Source organism: Chelmon rostratus, chromosome 5, assembly GCF_017976325.1.
Source record: "Chelmon rostratus isolate fCheRos1 chromosome 5, fCheRos1.pri, whole genome shotgun sequence".
NCBI lineage: Eukaryota > Metazoa > Chordata > Actinopteri > Chaetodontiformes > Chaetodontidae > Chelmon > Chelmon rostratus.
The window spans coordinates 29,491,824-29,511,923 of record NC_055662.1 but is presented as its reverse complement, the minus strand read 5'-3'; the positions used below and the strand labels follow the sequence as shown (position 1 = coordinate 29,511,923).

The 20,100-nt window shown below is 44.1% G+C and overlaps 2 protein-coding genes across 3 annotated transcripts; one reads left to right on the top strand and one right to left on the bottom strand.

Annotated features, from left to right (window-relative positions):
• The first annotated feature begins 30 nt into the window (after nt 1-30).
• Nucleotides 31-3,764, top strand: nudt18 (nudix (nucleoside diphosphate linked moiety X)-type motif 18). Of its 2 annotated transcripts, none has more exons than XM_041937679.1 (7): nt 31-149; nt 1,403-1,578; nt 1,685-1,795; nt 1,891-1,993; nt 2,085-2,208; nt 2,346-2,470; nt 3,200-3,764. In XM_041937679.1, exons 2-7 carry the CDS (start codon nt 1,405-1,407, stop codon nt 3,580-3,582), a joined length of 1,020 nt encoding a protein of 339 aa, XP_041793613.1. In that variant the 5' UTR covers nt 31-149; nt 1,403-1,404; the 3' UTR covers nt 3,583-3,764. The 2 variants fall into 2 exon arrangements, with proteins under 2 accessions (XP_041793613.1, XP_041793612.1); XM_041937678.1 differs by lacking the exon at nt 31-149 and adding an exon at nt 325-343.
• Nucleotides 3,765-4,568: 804 nt separating this feature from the next.
• Nucleotides 4,569-13,237, bottom strand: LOC121607255 (protein FAM240B). Its single transcript, XM_041937976.1, has 3 exons — nt 13,111-13,237; nt 11,505-11,626; nt 4,569-4,732 (listed from the first exon to the last, which is right to left on the bottom strand). The coding sequence occupies exons 2-3, from the start codon at nt 11,624-11,626 to the stop codon at nt 4,621-4,623; spliced, it is 234 nt and encodes a 77-aa protein (XP_041793910.1). The 5' UTR covers nt 13,111-13,237; the 3' UTR covers nt 4,569-4,620.
• Nucleotides 13,238-20,100: the final 6,863 nt, after the last annotated feature.

Below are 20,100 nucleotides of genomic sequence, written 5' to 3'. Positions count from 1 at the left end.
GCCCAAACCGGAAAAATACATTCATTTCCTGTTAGCTTGTCGGTGTCAGATCATAGGCGTATAAACGTTTGTATGTTAATGTGTCAAATGTGAGGAGAGCAGCACAGACTCACTGATTAGACAGCTGACAGCTTCCGGCCGTTAATTAGGTTTGTATTTTGGTTTCATTTTACTTTTGATATTTTTTCTGAGTGTTACAAGAAGCACTTCCTGTTTGATGAAAGCAGGAAACCGGATTTTCTAATGACATTAGCTAACGTTAGCTTCTGTCAGTCTCCTCTGACTTCGCTAATTAGTTGATCTTATAAGTCATGAAGCTCTGCAGGTTCTGCTTTGACGGCAGGTTAGTCATAAAAAAGACACATTTATTTATTGTCATCTTTTAAAATTTGTGTTTCAAACAACATAAAAGAGATGAGCAAAGCCTTTCATAGCCCTGTGGTTCCATCACAAGAAGTACATAAACATTTGTTTAAACAGGAAGGTGAAGAGTCAAACTACAGACTGTCAGCTGGAAGAATACTGACAGTTCATGAAAGATAAACTGCAGTAATAATGCTTAATAATAAAATATTACACGTCTCATTAGGTAAAATGAAGTGATGACATTTTCTATCCCAAAGGTCAAAGGTCATCTTGACTGTGACATCATAATGTCCATCATTCAGCAGCATCTCTCAGGAGCAGAAGGTAGATTGTGACCATAGTTCACAGTTGGTCAGATCCTGAATCAGTGACTCTGATCTTGAACCTGAGCTGACTGTAAAGATCTTCTGAGCTGCAGGTTCATCATGTGTGAAGCCTCCATGTTTCAGTCTGTAGCTTCTCTGCAGCAGCGTCCACATCTATGCTTCAGACGTAGTCACCTCGAGCTGATTGGTTGTGCTGATGTTGATCTTCAGCTGATTGTTGTTGCTCCATGTGATGAAGCTCTCTGTCCGTCCTCTGGACAAACAGTCTCCAAGTGAAGACAGCATGTGTCTCTCTGGACATTATTCACTGGAGTCAGACGTGTTACTATAGAAAGTTCAGTTTCACCAACGAACACTGAACACCTTTAATTAAACTCCTTCACAGTCTAGATTGTGAGTCTGGACAGATGTGATGTAGCTGTAGCTTGACTGATTGGTGGAGGCAAACAACCAGCAGGTGGAGGTTCTGGTTATTTGGTCTTTTTTATATACTTTGTTTGATTTATTGTTTTATTCTGTAGTTTGCAAAGTGCTTCAGCTTCGTTTCATTGTGCAATCGTCGACTGTGCAGTGACACTAAAGATGAACCTTGAACCAAATATATTGTTTTATAATATTAGTTTAGTGAAATTAAACAGTTAAATTTTGTAACACGGCAATTTGTGCTTAGTCTGGATATTTGTGTCATGTGTGTGTGTTTGTACCTGCAGACATGGAGGTGACGGAGGAGGAGCAGCGGCGGCAGGTGGAGGAGCAGGTGGAGACACTGCTGAGCGGTCAGGGGTCAGAGGTCAGCGGGTGTGACGTGGGCCTGGAGCAGAGTAAACCAGCAACTCTGAGGAAGAACGTCACCTACATCGTCTGCGCCGTGATCTTCAACGACAAGGTCACATGATGACAGGTCACATGATCTGACAGTTTCCTGTTTGTGGGAGTGATGCCAGACGTCACTCCTCAAACAACATTGTGTGTGTGTGTGTGTGCTCCACCAGGAGGAGGTGCTGATGGTGCAGGAGGCAAAGCAGGACTGTTATAAGCAGTGGTACCTGCCTGCAGGGAGGGTGGAGGTGGGGGAGAGCCTAGAGGAGGCGCTGAAGAGAGAGGTGAGACACACACACACACACACACACACACACACACACACACACACACACACACCCATCCTGGCTACCTGACTCGCAGCTCTGTTCGTCTGCAGGTGAAGGAGGAGGCGGGGTTTGACTGTGAGCCAATCACCTTGCTGCTGATCCAGGAGCAGGGACCACAGTGGATCCGCTTCATCTTCCTGGCCAAAGTCACGGGTCAGAGGTCACACGTGCACTCACATGTTCGTGGTTCTGTTCTTATGAGGACTAGCCCTGAACTGAGTCTGTGTGTCTGTCCCTGTGTCAGGTGGGAGTTTAAAGAGTCTCTCAGCAGCAGATCAGGAGTCTCTTCAAGCGTCCTGGTGGGACAGACAGTCTGTCCTCCCTCTGAGAGGACGAGATATCCTCCGTCTCATCGACTGTGGCCTCAAGTAGGACATCAACTCTGGAGCGTCCAGGCTTTGTGCTAAGCTAGGCTAAACATGTCTCTGTCCTGGACACAGGAAGCACTCAGTACTCAATGTCTGTTTTCTTTGTATGCTAACGTTGGCTGCTGCGCTGCTTTCAGGTACCGTCAGAATCCCTGGCACCCTGTCACGTTACCTGTAGACCTGAGCTGCCGTCACGTGGTGCAGAGACTCGTCCTGGTCTTCACCAACGCTGAGCAGCAGGTCTGGGTCCTGCTCGTCAAAGGTAACTAACTGCTCATCAGGTGGAACACAAGCTGCTGAAAACCAGAGAGAGAGAAAGAGTCTTCAGATCAAATGTTTCATCGTCATAATGAAACTAAGACAAGGTCAAATCAGGCTGAAGCCTCGACACCCACCCTCTGTCTGTCTGTCTGTCTCTGTCTGTCTCTGTCTGTCTGTCTCTCTCTGTCTGTCTGTCTCTCTCTCTCTGTCTGTCTCTGTCTGTCTGTCTCTCTCTCTGTCTGTCTCTCTCTGTCTGTCTGTCTCTCTCTCTTTGTCTGTCCCTCTGTCTCTCTCTCTCTGTCTCTCCCTCTGTCTCCCTCTCTGTCTCACTGTCTCTCTCTCTCTCTCTCTCTGTCTCTCTCTCTCTGTCTGTCTCTCTGTCTCTGTCTCTCTCTGTCTCTCTGTCTCGCTCACGCTGTCTGTCTCTCTGTCTCTCTCTGTCTCTCAGCAGCTATTGGACGGTTGTGATAAAGGTGGTTCAGGTGTTCATGCTCTCCTCAGGATGAACTCTAATAACTTTATTGATCCTCTGACTGCTAATCTAGCGCCACCATCAGGTCAACATGTTAATGTGTGTTTATGAGCAGATACCTGCAGAACTAATGACACTCCCATGAGCCTCAGCTGGACTGTCTGTTTGCTGCTAATCAGCAAATGTTAGCATGCTAACATGCTAAACTTAGATGGTGAACATCCATGAATTAATCGCAGTCTGTCCTCCACCCTGCAGCCCCGATGCTCCACCTCCCCACAGCGGCGGCGGTGAAGACTCACGCGGTGACGTGGGCGGCCAACATGGTGGTGCAGGACGCCATGCCGTCAGTGTACTACGACCAAGACGTCAACACGCTGGGCGTGTTCAGCCTGCAGCACAACGGCCGACAGCACGGGAAGACGGACGGCGTGTGCTTCAACTCGCTGGTGGCGCTGGTGCCCGACCACGTCCAACGCGACGAGGACGGGGAGAAGGTGCAGCGGACGAGGACGGGGCGGCCCCCGCCTGTAGATAACCCTCGATACGTCTGGCACGAAGTCCAGAAACAGACGCTGAGAGAGAAACTGCTAGAGAAGACCCGGAACACCTCCGTCGTACCGATGCACAGCCTGTACTGAGCCAATCACAGGCCTTCACCTCGCCACTCGCACTGCGGGGACACACCTTTATTCTAATCTTATGTATCAGTGGCACTGCAGTGAGAGCTGAATGTGAACGGAGCAATAATATATTCATGTTTTTTATTTTATAAGAAATATTCAGATTTAAATGCGTTAAATAAACATGTCAGTAGTTTGGAGAATGTGCTTTTTCTTCCTGTCTGAGAGTCTCATGTGTTCAGAACAGGGCTGGAGTCAGGATGTGCTGTGCTGTGCTTAGCTTAGCTTAGCTTAGCTTATCTCATCTTATTTTAGCTTATTCCCTGTTCAAAAATGCACCCAGAAGCGCCTCTAAAGCTCTTTGTCTGTCTCTGTCTGTCTGTCTCTGTCTGTCTCTTTGTCTCTCTCTCTCTCTCACTTTCTGTCTGTCTGTCTCTGTCTGTCTCTCTGTTTGTCTGTCTGTTTGTTTGTCTGTCTCTCCCTGTCTCTCTCTCTCTCTCCCTGTCTGACTGTCTCTCTCTGTGTCTGTCTCTCTATCTCTCTGTCTGTCTCTCTCCCTGTCCCTCTCTAGCTCTCTCTGTCTGTCTCTCCCTGTCTCTCTCTCTCTCTCCCTGTCTGTCTCTCTCCCTGTCCCTCTCTATCTCTCTCTGTCTGTCTCTCCCTGTCTCTCTCTCTCTCTCCCTGTCTGTCCCTCCCTCTCTTTCCCCCTGTCTGTCTGTCTGTCTCTCCCTGTCTCTCTCTCTCTCTGTCTGTCTCTCTCCCTGTCTGTCTGACACAGAAGAAAACATGAGCAGTTTTCGGGGGAGCTATTTGCTGGAAAGCCGTTTTTCTTGTTGAACCGTATCTCCAGGTTCTGGTCTCTGCACTGGGACCACTGAGACAGAGGACGCTGTGCAGAGACCAGAACCTGTGCAAACTGTTGTTGGTCAAGAAATTCATTGTTGAGTCGAAAGAATTAAACAGAAAATCAAAATGACTCGACACGAAGCTGAACTGCCAGAGTCGGTTTATTGCTCTGAACTTCAGGATGACAGTTTGTCTTCTTCCTGTCTGAACTCATGTCTGGTCAGCTGACTTCTCCATCTTCACCTTCCTGACGTAGTTCTCGTTGAGGCTCTTCAGGTGTTTGGTTCGGTTCTCTAGACGGACCAGCCACTCCGCCCTGAGCCTGGAAACACAGACAGACAGGCCTGAAGGTCTGCTTCAGGTTCAAACAGCGAGCAGGTCGACCTGAACAAAGCGTCTCGTCTCTTATTGGCCAAGCTGCTGATCATTTTCTTAATTTACAGATTGATCGTTTTTAATCGCAGTTTCCCACAGGTGGAGGAGAGTCTGACGCTGAATAACGTCTCATGATCCCTATGAGAGGAGGTCATGTGACAGTCACAGCCTACAGCAGGTGATGTCACACCTGTCAGGCACAGCACCTGTCAGGTGTGACATCACAGGATGACAGTGAACAGACCTGGGAGCTGCTGTATGATTCAGCTGGTGTTGTAGGTGTTGGTATCATATTTAGACTCCACTCAGGTGAAGGTGTAAATATGATGTCGATAAAAGTGTCCCAGCTGTGTTCATCACTTCCTGTTTCCTCACTTTATTCTGAAGGCTGCACATTACTTTGGTTGTGTTTTGTTCCCGTGCCGTGGATTGACCTCTCAGGGCCGCCGTATGGACCACTCATGTCCACTAACTCTGTCAAACGTGACCTGAGTGAGTGTTTGAAGAGCTGTTCTGTCTGGTTTAACACAGAGCCGTCTGCAGTTGTAGTTTTTTACTTTTGTTAGTCAGCGACCGCGTACAATGACACTGTAGCACATGTAGCTACGAGCTAACCTCCATCTGTGAGGCTGTCAAACATTCGTACAGGTCTCAGTCGTCACACCTGCAGAGTGAAACGTGATAATTCTCAGGTGGAGTCCAGACCCCCGACTAATACCTGCTTTATACAAACTTCACAGACACAAAACAAGCACTGTGTCAAATTACTAATTTACTTACTTTACTAAATTACTTTACTAATTTATTTAATTAATTTACTAATTATCCTCAGTGTTTTGTCCCTCAGTGATTTGTCTCTCAGTGTTTTGTCCCTCAGTGATTTGTCTCTCAGTGATTTGTCCCTCAGTCCTTTGCCCCCTCAGTCTTTTGGCCCTCAGTGATTTGTCTCTCAGTCTTTTTGCCCTCAGTCTTTTGTCCCTCAGTCTTTTTGCCCTCAGTGATTTGTCCCTCAGTCTTTTTGCCCTCAGTCTTTTGGCCCTCAGTCTTTTGGCCCTCAGTGATTTGTCTCTCAGTCTTTTGTCCCTCAGCACACACTCGGTGTAGAAGCTGTGCTCAGATCAGATTTAGTGTTTAATGTGCTGCTGAGTTCAGGAGGATCTGGTATCGTGGTGACAGCTGGGGTGTGATCACTGTCACATCAGCATTTCACCATCGGTGTGTGTGTGTGTGTGTGCGTGTGTGTGCGTGCACGTGTGTTTGTTTGTTTCTGTGCAAAGATGGAAAATGGAAACGTGTGAGACAGAAAGACAAAGAAAGGACAGACATACTGTACGTGAGTAAATGTAGGCGTGTGTGTGTGTGTGTGTGTCTGTGTGTGTGTATCTGTGTGTGTGTAACCTAACCCTCGCTGTCAGCTGTCCTCACTGTCTCTTCATCACCTTCCTCTGGTGAGTTTTCTGGATTATTCCATTTGTTCTTTCAGCTGCTGATAATCCTCCTGACCTCAGCAGAGACAGACACAAAGACATGCAGACACAAAGACAGACAGACAGACACAAAGAAAGACACAAAGACGGACAGACACAAAGACAGACAGACAGACACAAAGACAGACAGACAGACATAAAGACAGACACAAAGACACAAAGACGGACAGACACAAAGACAGACAGACAGACACAAAGACAGACACAAAGACGGACAAAAAGACAGACAGACAGACACAAAGACGGACAGACAGACACAAAGACAGACATAAAGACAGACAGACAGACAGACACAAAGACAGACAGACAGACATAAAGACAGACACAAAGACACAAAGACGGACAGACACAAAGACGGACAGACAGACACAAAGACACACAGACACAAAGACAGACAGACAGACAGACAGACAGAGCTCAGGACCCATCTTTTAGGCTGAGACTGATTCTTAACATGCATCCACACAAAAGTCACTCATGTCCCCAAAAGACGAGGGGCCACTCACTGGCAGCTAACGGTGCCTTTAATAAAGAGACAACGGACAGACAGAAATGGTTTCTGTTGATCTGGTCTCTGTCCTCACTGAACACCTGAACTAAAGAAAACTGGCTGAATCTCATGATGGTTCAAATCTTAGTAGATTCTTTGCTGATTAATTGATTTAGTCTACAGTCAGAATCGAGTGGAAACTGCCCATTTTAGCTTCTCACAGCCCAAAGAGACTTATTCAAGATAAGATAAGATAAAATAAGATAAGATAATAATAATACATTTTATCCATTTCCAGGAGCTCAGACACTTTACAGAAGATGGTTATTGAAAAGCAGCACATTAATAATACTGTATGATACAGCACTAATCACACATTAAAATCAGCTCTGAGAAGCTGATCTCTGATCAGCGGTCTGAACATGGACCAAGCCGTCCAGTTCTTGATCCTGAGGCGATGGAGACGGGAGGAGGTGGGATGGTGTGCGGTGGTGGAGAAAGTTTTGAAGGGCTGAACTATTTAGTTTACATCATATAACCGCTCAGAGCTTCCATCCCTCAGTTCTGAAAACAGCTGCTGATCAGCTCCGTGTTGATTGACTGATCAATCCCTCCTCCAGCTGCGGCAGCTCACCGTCTCTCCGTGCTGCGCCGACGGCCGAGGCGGTGGAAGTGTGTTGGAAATGGAAACTGAGCATCGACAACACGTGGAGAATGGAAGCGGCGTGCAGCTCCGTCACTCGGCCTGATGTTATTATCTTCTAATTTCAGCCTCGTGTATCTGAGCGTTCCGTCTGTCTGTCTGCCTCCGTCAGTCATCGCTCCGTGATTATCACCTCCGCCCGCTGCAACACGTTTTTCCAGCCTCTGGCCGGGTCACACATAACGGACACAATTAGCAGGGACTAGAGCCGGGGTTAGAGGCGACGGGGGGTGGATAGCTGCGGAGTTGGGGGGTGCATGGTAATAGATAGCAGGAGGATTAGGAGATACATGGTATTGATAGGTGGGGGATTAGGGGTACAGGGTAATGGATAGCAGGGGGATTAGGTGTGATGGGCTGAAGAGGTGCGGTGAGGTTAAGGGGGATCGAGGAGCAGAAGACGGGAGTTAGGAGGGATAGGGCTAATGGCTGGTGAAACGCTAAGAGGTGAAGGTTTAATAAGAGGATATATACCATATGTCTGAACATCCCATCATAACGTAATGAAGGGGAACCCTCACTTTAACATTTCCACAATCCAGACTGAACCACAGCTCATCACACTCGTTCAGAGGCCCCGAGACTGGACGGGCTGTTTTACATTATCTTTTTTTCAACTTTACTTTGAGTTCTACTACAGGTGCGACAGGTGCGACAGGTGACTCATCTCGTTCTTTTACAGGTAGGGATTGTTTTTATTTTAGTTTCGGTTGGTCAGCAAAGGAGCTGCGATCCAGGAAGTGGACTGAAATCGTGTCATTCTGTGTTAGTTATGTAAGTTTGTGAGCCCAGTCATCATCTTCTAAACAATAAATGGTGTTAAATGCCTGATAACACCGACATTATGCTGAGCCCGCTACCCTCCAGAGCTTTCAACTAAATGTAAAGTCAGTATGGCTGTACTTTGAGCTAAATGCTAATGTCAGCATGCTAACGCGCTCAAAAGACAATGCAAACATGTTGTTGTTTGGCAGGTACAATGTTCACCATGTTCACCATCATGGTTCAGCATGTTAGCATGCTAGCATTTGCTCATTAGCAGTAAACACAAAGTCCAGCTGAGGCTGATGGGAATTCGTTAGTTCTGGATTGTTTGTTGGACTCGTTAACAACAAGCAGCAACATCTGCTGCCTCAACCTTTTATATAACTCACTCATTTAAATTATGTTAACGCTTAAAGTTATATATAGTTATGAGCCGGCAGCTGTCAGTGACAGCTAGATGCTAGGTTTCAGCAGGCGGGCTTCGTTCGGCCCGCCTCAGCGGCACCCACGCTCCACCTCTACCCATGTTTGGATTAGGGATTAGGAGTTTGGTGGAGTCAGGGGATGACGAGACGGCTGAAGTCACTGAGCTTCACAACGGCTCCTCAGAAACTTGTGGGTGACGTCAGAGAGACCACGGCCATGTTTGATACGGTCCAGGACTAAACCTTGACCTGATGGTGCTGTCAGAGAATCTGGTCAGGAAACCGATTCTCTGGGGACCATGAATGTCTGTACAGAACTTCATGGTAATCCAGCAGTTGTTAATGTAACCTGATCAGACCAAGAACGTCTGACAAACAGAGTACAGAGAAGGCCTGAAAAAAGTTACCTTAAGAGAAATAAAACAAAGGGGGGGCGGGGGGGGGTCATCATTCCTGTGACAACATCTGAAACACGTGCAGAGTATTACAGGTGTGATGATCTGGACTACTGACGAGGACGAGGTGAGTTCAGGTTACAGTCTGGCTGACGGTTCTTCTTGTTAGTGATCATCATTACTGAGACCTTTAACAACCAGACTGTCCCCGCGGGCCGAGTGTGTGTTTGTCCCGGTATGTCCTCCAGCTCGCTGAGAGACGAGAGGCTGGTTGTAATGAGAGGATCTGTTTTTAGACGTGTCTATTTGCCAGACGGTCACATGTCTACCACAACTGAAACCAGATTCACTCTGAGTTTGGTCACAGACACCTCATTCAAATACCTCGATAGATCTGCGTCTTCAGGAAGGAGACGCCTTGCCCGGAATAGGATCTCCTTCTGGACTGAGAGGGAGGATCAGGGAGGTGAGCATGTAGGTGTGTACCTGGTGGTTGGCCATCAGGCAGGGATGTCCTCCACACAAACCAGTTTATACATCACTTGTCCGAGCGTCCACGTCGGAAAGCAAACGTGTTGGTAGCCGTTTCGATCGGCCACCCTGGAGGGCGGGGTGGAACGCCTGCCGTGTGCGTTGTACAAATGGGAATAATAACACGCACTTTCAGACAATCTCTGCTGGAAAAACATTTTGTTTTACTCGGCTGTTCACATGAAAAGTGACAGAAAAACGAATGTGTTGAATAGATCACTGGCCGGGGAAGCAGACTCAGCTGTTAGCTTCTCAATCAGTCCTTCAACAGTCGAGCTGTACTCAAGACAACAGCGTCACAAACAGAGGCACGTATGAGACGCCAGGATCCAGCCTCCATCCAGTGAATCAATGAATGAAGACAAGCTGGAAGGAGCACTTAAAGGATAACTTTCATTTTTTACAACCTGGACCTTATTTGTAGCATTAAATACGACCATTTACTCCCCCAGACAACTTTGGTGGCATTTGGAGTCGTTTTGAAGAAATTAGCCCCAGAGGAGCGGCGCGTATATCCGTATAATGCGAGTACTCGGGGCATCCATGCGCAGCCTCTATATAACACATAATCTGCAGAAACTCGATCATATTCCAATATTTAGTTCTGATATGCTGGTGCTATTCCCCTCTGAGCCGGCGGTCGGCTAGTTTAGCTGTAGTTTGGCACAGCTGTGGTTCGTTATTGCGTATTCGTAGCCGACCGCCGCAGAGTCAGCCGTGTTGTGGCTGGCTGCTCGCAGTGCCCGGCGTTCGGTAATGACATCATCCACGTCAGAGGTAGTTGTCTAGAGACGCCGGATGTTGATAACATGCCACCACGGGCTCAGAGGGGAATAGCACCAGCATATCAGAACTAAATATTGGAATATGAACGAGTTTCTGCAGATTATGCGTTTATAGAGGCTGCGCATGGATGCCCCGAGTACTCGCATTATACGGATATACGCGCCGCTCCTCTGGGGCTAATTTCTTCAAAACGACTCCAAATGCCACCAAAGTTGTCTGGGTGAGTAAATGGTCGTATTTAATGCTACAAATAAGGTCCAGGTTGTAAAAAACCAAAGTTATCCTTTAAAGGAACCACTGAACCCACAGGACAGGAGAGAGGTGCCGACACGACGGCCTCAGCAGAGAAACCCAGCTGAGAAAAGATGAACTTGGTTCAGCTTTGGCTGAAACACAACACAGTGTCATCGTCAGGGCGCTGCGTTGGCCAATCAAACACATCTGTTAGATTACTACCCCGCTTTTTTAACGCAGGCCTGTGTTAACATTGCCACAGCCAAAAATCCACTTCATAAGTGGAAGCTGAATGTTTTGGGTTTTATTGGACTGTTTTGCGTAGTGGTTGGGGGATGTCCCTGTGGACCGAATGGAAAATGTTTGGATGGATTACTGGAAACCACCGACTGCACATGTAGCATCTCAAGTTTGAGTTTGATCGGTTACCTGCAGACATTTCTCCTCCGTCAGGAAATCGATCCAGAATGTCACATTTTCAACACTCGTGGACTTGGCTTCAGAGTTTGTCCACTTATAAATCTTCTGTGAGAATAAATTCATGTTTTCATTCTATATTTTTACAGCCACGTTCCATAAATCTGCATCTGTGTGTTTGTTAGTTAGCAGTTTCTCAGATGCTCATGAAGGTGTTTCAGTGAACTTTGGTGGAAACTGGATCATTGGCCAAAGAGGAGCTGATGATGTTTTCATGTGGATTGTTGAGCACGTACTCACATTCTCACCACTTCACCTACAAATCATCCAGTATTAATTGAATTTGGTACGAAACCTCTTTGATATACTCGGAAAAGTACATCTACTCAAATACTGTTTAAGTTTCCCTTGTCTTTGGAGTCAGATCACTGAGGCGTCACAGCTGGAGTTCGGCTTGCTGCTGTGTATCTGTGAGGTGTTTCTCACTTTTTGAGCGCGCTCTTCTCCACCCTCTGCTCCTCCGTCTCAGCATGCCGACACTGGTTGGTAATCCTCTTCTCCCAGAACGTCTTGATGTGCAGTCTGTCGTGGATCAGAGCCACATTCATCTGCAACAGCACAATGGAGACAGGGCTGACTCTGAGTCAAAGTGTTTCACACCTGTAAACGCGACCGGCCGTGACGTCACAGTGTACCGACCGCACCTCGCTGTGATCAATGTGTATCTGAAAAGTAACTATGTAGTAACTAAAACTGTCAGATAAGTGTAGTGAAGTAAAGGCAAAATATTTCAGTCTGAAATTTAGTAGAGTACAAATGTACAGTAGTATAAAATCAAAATACTCAAGTAAAATAAAAGTACCTCAAATTTATACTTGTTTTGAGCTCAAGTAAAATACTCAAGTAAATGTACGTAGTTACATTCCACCACTCGCAACACAGTTCTTAGCTGGTGTTAAGCTACACTTTAACATTCAGTTTACTGCCAACAAAGCTTTATTATACTTAGATTATTATAATACTACTGTAGTACTACCAGCGATACCACACGTGATGAAATATTCAGATTTTCTGTTTAAGTAAAAATATTAATACCACACCATGAAAATACTCCACTACAAATAGAATTACTGCCTTCAAAATTGTACTCGAGGTCCAGATTAGCAGATCCTACAGTATTGTTTTATTAGCTCTGCTGTAGAGGAACAGAGCTCATTTAGACTAGACTAGATTAGATTAGATTAGATTAGTTAGATTAGATTAGATCAGTTAGATTAGATAAAATTAGATTAGTTAGATTAGATTTGATTATATTAGTTACATTAGATTAGATAAAATTAGATTAGTTAGATTAGATTAGATCAGATCAGATCAGATCAGATTAGATTAGTTAGTTAGTTAGATTAGATTAGATTCGATAGATTATATTCGATAGATTAGATAGATTAGATAACACTTAATTAATCTCACAATGGAGAAATTTACTCTTACAGAGGCTCTTCAGAACACTTCGGGGGGAGGGGGGGTGCAAACAGCAAATGGAGGTGCAAGTAAGAACAACATTTCAGATGCTTTATAAACTGTTTGGTGGTTAAACATTAATGAGTAAAATGTACAACAATTTTTACTGGAGAAGAAGTATTAAAAAATACAATGAATATAATCCCATTACGAACCTCAGAACTGAACTTTGGTAGAGCGAGTAAATGTATTTAGTTAATCCTGCTGATACTCAGGATATCACAGTACTCCAGCTGCTGCTGTTGGTACTATCATGGTAACGACAATAATCTCCTCCATCCACCGTGATAACTCCTCACAGCTGCTGTGTTTCTGATCGTTTCCACGGCGGAGGACGGGTTACGATCAGCTGAAAGAATAAGACCTGCAACCAGTTTAATACTGAAAGATAAGTTCAAACCACACTCGACTGAAGCTCCTCGTCAGAAAGTTTGATTAACGTGCAGCAGAGCTCAGAAACGTCTGAACTTCACGACTGAATCTGATTCTAATAAACAAACTTAAAATCTGAAAAGTAAAGACAAACAGCTGAAAGACCCAACAAACCCAAAGCCAACAAATAAACACACACCTTCAGAGCTCCAACTGAGCGTCCGCCAGCCTCACCGGGTGGATGAGTGAGTGTGTGTGTGTGTGTGTGTGTGTGTGTGTGTGTGTGTGTGCTTTACATGTAAACTCCAGTCAGTCAAGCATCCAGCTCAGTCTCACCCAGTGGACAGAGAGAGAGAGAGAGAGACAGGGGATGAAAGACAGACAGAGGGGGGGCTCAGAGGTGGGAGTGATTTATTTATAGATGGCAGGAGAACGAGTACTTTTTACTTCTGTTACAAGTAAAATCCTGCATTCCAAATTTTACAAAGTATTAGTATCAAACTGTATCTAAAGTACCAAAAGTAAAAGTACTGATCAGGCAGAATGACTTCAGAGTGATGTTTAATGTTACTGGATGTTAATTACTGTTGCATTCATGTGTTAATCACTTTAATGTTGACTCTCAAAGCTCATTTTAATAACAAACTGGTTAGTTCAGTTCAGGTTATTAGTTGATTACATTTTGTGTTACTCTGAATCTGAAAAGTAACTAAAGTTCAAGTAAATGTAGTGGAGTAAAAGTATAAAGTAATAGATAATGAAAATATTCAAGTACCTCATATTTGTACCTAAGTGCAGTACTTGAGTAAATGTGCTTTCCACCACTGTCACAGTTTTTATTGGCTGACTTGGTTCAGGTCTCAGCTCTGATTGGCCAGTGGAGCCTTTTACGTGTACAGGTTTGTGACCGCTGCTGTCGACACAGCGGGGGGACGTTTGTGTCCCTGTGGTCCAGACTGAAACATCTTGACAACTGTGGGACGGAATGTGATGAAACGTGTCCCTCAGGATGAACTGTATTAGCTTAGCTGATCCTCTGATGTCTCATCTAGCGCCACCATCAGGTCAACATGTTAACGTCTCAAATACTAGAACTAAAGACACTCCCATCAACCTCAGCTAGGCTGTGTGTTTACTGCAAAGTAGCTAATGTTAGCATGCTAACATGCTAGTGTAGCATGTAGAATGCTATGGTGAACATGGTAAACATTATACCTGCTAAATATTGTGAACATGTTTGCATGCTGGTGTTAGCATTTAGCTCAAAACACCGCTGTGTCTGTAGCAGGACTGTTGACTGAAATCACTCCCAGTTCACACTGCACATCATTTACTGTTACTTCATGTCAGTGTCTGAATTCAGAGTTGTTAATGCTCAAGAGAATAGTAAATGTCCTCAAGTGATGTCACTTGAGTCAGTGTCGGCTGAAGACTACAAGTTTGAAACTGAAGCAGATCTGCTGGTGTGGAGTCAGAAAGAAGTGATCTGAGCAGATGCTGCTCATCTCTGCTGCAGGCTACAGGCTATGCTAGCTGCTACTAGCATAAAACACCACAATCCCAGGGCCAACTGTCTGCAGTCCATGTGCATTGTGGGTAATGTAGGTGCCAGGAAGAAGAATGTGTGAAATAAACAAATCAGACAGCTCCAGTTGTGCTGATTTTGATCCTTGTTGTTTTAAGATGTCCATCATGAGTCTGTGGAGGTCTCTGAGCTCAGCTTTAACTCTGAGCTCAGCTGGAAATCCAGGAAGCTGCTGAAGCTCGTTAAAGTTTACAGAAACCACATAACGAGCTGACGACGTCACGCTAACTGCAAAGCTCTCATCACTCGTCCACACCGCTGGTTTAACACCACTGCTGATCATTCTCCATCACTTTCAGATCATCATATCACGTGATCTTCATCAGGACAAGCGAAGAAGAGGAACACACACACACACACACACAGTCACCACTGTCTCCCAGACAGCTGTCACATCCTGAGTCATTAAAGATAAATAACACACATACATGTTTGTGTGTGTCTGTTCCTGTACATCTATCTTTTTGAGAACCAGTTTGAGTTTTGAGTTTAGACCTTTTGCGAGGACATTTTGGACGGACGTCACTTTCAGACTTGGTCTGCAGGGTCAGGCATTTAGTTGAGATGGTCAAGGTTCGGGTGAGGGGCTGGCAAGTACATAACATTAACAAGGGTCCTCACAAGCATAGAAGTACAAATGTGTGTGTGTGTGTGTGTGTGTGTGTGTGTGTATGTGTGTGTTGGAATATTTACTCAACACTGTGTTGGAAAACTGACCCAGACAAACGATGTGTGTTTAAATAAACTCCTAATGTATGTGTGTGTGTGTGTGTCAGTATATGGACACCATGAAGACCGCTGTGTGTGTAGAAACAGAAAGTGCATTTACAATGATGTCATTACTTCAGAACACATTTTACGAGTGTGTGTGTGTGTGTGTGTGTGTGTGTGTGTGTGTGTGTGTGTGTGTGTGTGTGTGTGTGGGTGTCAGTTGGGTGATAACACATGTTTGACATTGCAACCTTCTCAGAGCGTGATATGACGCTGTCCAAAGGTGTTAAGCCCGCTTGCTCGCTCACACACACACGCACACACACACACACACACAGACAAACACACAGACACACACACACACACACACACACAGTATCATACTAATATAAAGAGTCTGTTATAATTCCAACATGCCATCACGCTGCTGTGACTCTTCAACCAAACACACTGGACAAGAGGAAGTCTTCTTTTTCTTCTTCTTCTTCTCTTTTTTGTCTCTGTTGATAGATAGATAGATAGATAGATAGATAGATAGATAGATAGATAGATAGATAGATAGATAGATAGATAGATAGATAGATAGATAGATAGATAGATACTTTATTCATCTCCAAAGAGGTGGACACACAAGGGCATGCAAAATAAGAACAACTTTCAAGTAAGGAGGCTAAAATGCAATACAAAATACAAAATAACAATATAGAAAAAATAGTGAGCTAAAAGTATAGAACTAAGCTATCCAGGATAAACATTCGGCAGTTAAATATGAGCACAGTAGTGCAGTTGTGCAAAATGACAGTGTGCAACAGTCGGTTTGTCCACACTTAAGTCCAGCACATAGATGTGTGTGTGATAAAGTCCAGCATATAGATGTGTGTGATAAAGTCCAGCATATAGATGTGTGTGATAAAGTCCAGCATATAGATGTGTGTGTGTGATAAAGTCCACAATATAGATGTGTGTGTGTGATAAAGTCCAGCATATAGATGTGTGTGTGTGTGATAAAGTCCAGCATATAGATGTGTGTGTGATAAAGTCCAGCATATAGATGTGTGTGTGACAAAGTCCAGCATATAGATGTGTGTGTGTGATAAAGTCCAGCATATAGATGTGTGTGTGATTAAGTCCAGCATATAGATGTGTGTGTGATAAAGTGCGTGTGTCCATGGTGTGTGGTGTGAGTGTGTAGTGAGTCCGGACTTGTTGTGTTGATTATTACTTTTATCGCCCTCCCTGTGAGGTGTTGAAGAGCCATACAGCGTGGGGGAGGAACGATCTCTTCAGTCTGTCCATAGAGCAGGACAATGACAGCAGTCTGTCACTGAAGCTGCTCCTCTGCCTGGAGGTGGGGCTGTGCAGTGGGTGATCAGGATTGTCTATTATGGACAGGAGCTTGTTCAGTGATGAGAGTTACATGAGTACCACGCTCTTGTTTATACAGTAAACAGGAAGCTATAGCCAGTTAGCTTAGCTTAGCATAAAGATGGGACACAGGGGGAAACAGCTAGCCTGGCTCTGTCCAAAGGGAGGAAAATCCACCGACCAGCACGGCTAAAGCTCACTGATTAACACACAAACAAACAAATGCTGCCCTGTCACTTGCATGAAAATAGCTCGCTGGGACGAGCGTGCACGTTTAAGGGTCCAGTGCACATGCTCAGTGGTGTTTCTGTCACTGGCCCCGCCCACTGAAATGTTACGCATCTTTTCAAGCCTCTGAGCATTAAACACATCCAGATCTGTGATGGGTAGATCTGAGCTATCTCTGTATCTCTGGTAGTGAATCATCAGCTGATTCTGCAGCTTCTCTCAGCTTCGGCAGCTTTATCGAGACCTTCAGCTCATCGTTTATCTGTCAGACACGACCTCACTGTTCTGGTTCTGAGCCTCTGATCACTTCCTGCTGAGCAGCAAACAGCAGACAGACTCAGTCAGAGAGCAGCTGCTGAACATAGAGCAGCATTTAGCAGCTAAAGAGCTGGAGGAGACCAAACACAGAGCTGAAAGAGAGAGAAAACTGGTCTGACAGTCATCAGGTGACGACTCCACGTACAGTGGTGGAAAGTAACTCAGTACATTTACTCAACTACTGTACTTCAGTTCAGTTTTGAGGTACTTTCCATTTTATGCTACTTTTTACATCTACTCCACCACATTTAATTCACTACATTTTTCTGAAAGCTTAGTTCCTACTTTACTAATCAATTTGTAGACAAATGTGAAGCCAAATAGCTCAAAAACTGAAACTTCATGATCAGAATCATCTTTTTTATTATTTGTTCATATTGATTATTGTTATAACTTACTGAGCTGAAATAAGACAGACTGTCTGATTCCAAGCTTCCACTCTCCTGTTGCAGGATATTGAGGGAGCTGTCTCTCTTCACATGTTTTTGTCTGTGCAGCAGCGCCATCCTGTGGTCAAGCAGCAGAACTACAGCCAGCTGACCTTTGACCCATAAACCAGAACTGCTGCAGCCTCCCATCACTGCTGAATAATATCCCTGTAACGTCGGTATGATACCAGGCTAATCACCAGTGATGCATCCTAATGATAATAATGGTAATAATACATTCAAACATGTTGACATGCAGCAGTGAGCAGCGAGCCCGAGGAAGCAGCAGAGACTCTGCTGCAGATATTTTAACCAACGTTTGCTGGTTTATCGACTGAAATGAATGAAATGTCATGGTTTGGCTGCAAGACATTTTTATTCATATGACCAAATTAACTTCTCAGTCAGTGATAAAATCTTCTATCATCTCTATATGTCATTTTAATTATTTCAATATACCTATGTATCGTGTTACATTTTCAGAAAATGTAATCAAGAAACTATTTTTAGGTGAAATAACCAGACAGGAGACAGCACAGGTGTTGCTGTTATGTTGCTATGCTAAACCAGGTGCATGATAAGTCTTGAAAGAAGGTGAGTGAGGTCATAACCTCGTGTCTCTCTCTCTGTGTTGCATTAGACGTAATAATGTGATCTAAACTTGCCTGTGTGAATATAAGTTTTCTTACCTGTGTGGTCAACTCACGGCCAGGTCACAGTTCCTGCTTCCCACAACCAGCTCACTGGGACCAGGTGATCACCTTCAGTCCTGGTCAGCCCGCTCTTCATGTGATGCTCAGTTTTAAAGATGAATACACTCAGTTCACGGTGGAATGAGAGACTAGCCCCAGGATGTCTTCCCTTCAGTGTCTCCTTCATGTCGTCAAGTCTCTCTGCCACAGGTGAAACACCTGGCGGCCAGTCAGAGCCACAGAGTGTGACGTCACTTTCCCCAAAACACACTGAGCAGCTACTACTCCACCACATCCCAGGGAGAAATGTTGTACTTTTTACTCCACTACATTTATTTAATGACTTTACAGATTTAGATGAATAATAAAACATGTAATCAACTCAGAAATGATGATGTATTATTATAGGCTATGATTAAGGGGGCGCTGAGCAGTCCATAAAGTCAATATAAATTAGCTCCACCAAAAGGCCATTCTGCATGATGAGTACTTTTATCGTTTTTACTTTAAGTATATTTGATGCTGATACTTTTGTACTTGTACCGAAGTCAAATTTGAAGGCAGTTTTTGGTTTGATGACTTCAGTAAAGATCTTTTTGCTTCGGTTTATGGTGTTTTATCTCAACTTGATTGTCATTGCATTTTTAAAATGTGCTTTTTTTAGTATCATTATTTAGTATTTTTATATGCATTTAATTTATTTTGCTCTTCTGTTTTATGGGTCCTGTACTGTTTCACTGGCCCGCCTGCGGGCTGTACATTTACTGTTGTTTATTGATCTAATTGTCTATTGAAAAAAATGCTACGTTCATGTTTATACTCAAATTATTCACTGTTAGAAAGCTCAGATTCACGTGAATCAATTGAAGCAAACAAGATACAATCACAACAGGAGGCACAATAAACACCAACAGCAGATAGAAAATTCATGTAACATTGAGGCAACAATGACATCTCTGTGTGATCCACAGATCAATAACGCTCCAATAAAAACGGTCTGGAAACATCCAGAAAGGTCTAGAAGATCCAAAACATAATAATCCACAGAAAGTTGAGCTTGTCTTGTGCCTTTACACCATTACAACTTCCCCCACAGACAGCTCCAGTTACTCTGTTTAAAATGAAACCTCACTTGACCAATCATGATCTGCCACATGAAGCTGAGTAATCACAGCAGCCAATAACTGAGTATATTCGTTTCCATTTGTTTCCTGCGTGAATGTGATTGTCCTGAATGGATTTTTAAACATTTAAACAAATGAAACTATTTGAAAAGAAAAACTGCTTCCTGTTTAAAGTGCAACTTCTGTTTATAGTCCTGCAGCAACGCGCTAAACATGCATCAGTATGTGAGCATGTATTTAAAGAAGGTGAGCACACGTGTTGTACATGTCTTCACATTGTACTGACTGTAAAACTGTCTCACATGGATATTTATAGATGGATCGCAGCACATACAGAATCACTCTCAGCTGTTTGAAGGCTTTTGAGAACAAATATTTCACAGGATATTTGTAACCTTGAAACCTAAAAAAATTTAATCCCAGTTGATTTTTAAAATATTCAGAGCATCTGATCTGTTTTCTGGTTTGTCTGTGTGTCACTGATACCATTAAACCAAACAAGTACACATCAGTACACATAAAAAAACACTGAACAAGAGTTCCAGTCCCAGTTTCAGAGACAAATATTCAGTTCTTTACCGCCAGAATCACAATCAGAGTCAAAAACTGGTTCAAATCAGGTTCCAATAAAACAAACCATACATACCAAGATAAAAGAAAAACAAGTTTAGCAAAAGTCAAGACTCATTTATATAAAATAGAACTTTAAAATAAAAATATGGAAAATAAATGTAAAAT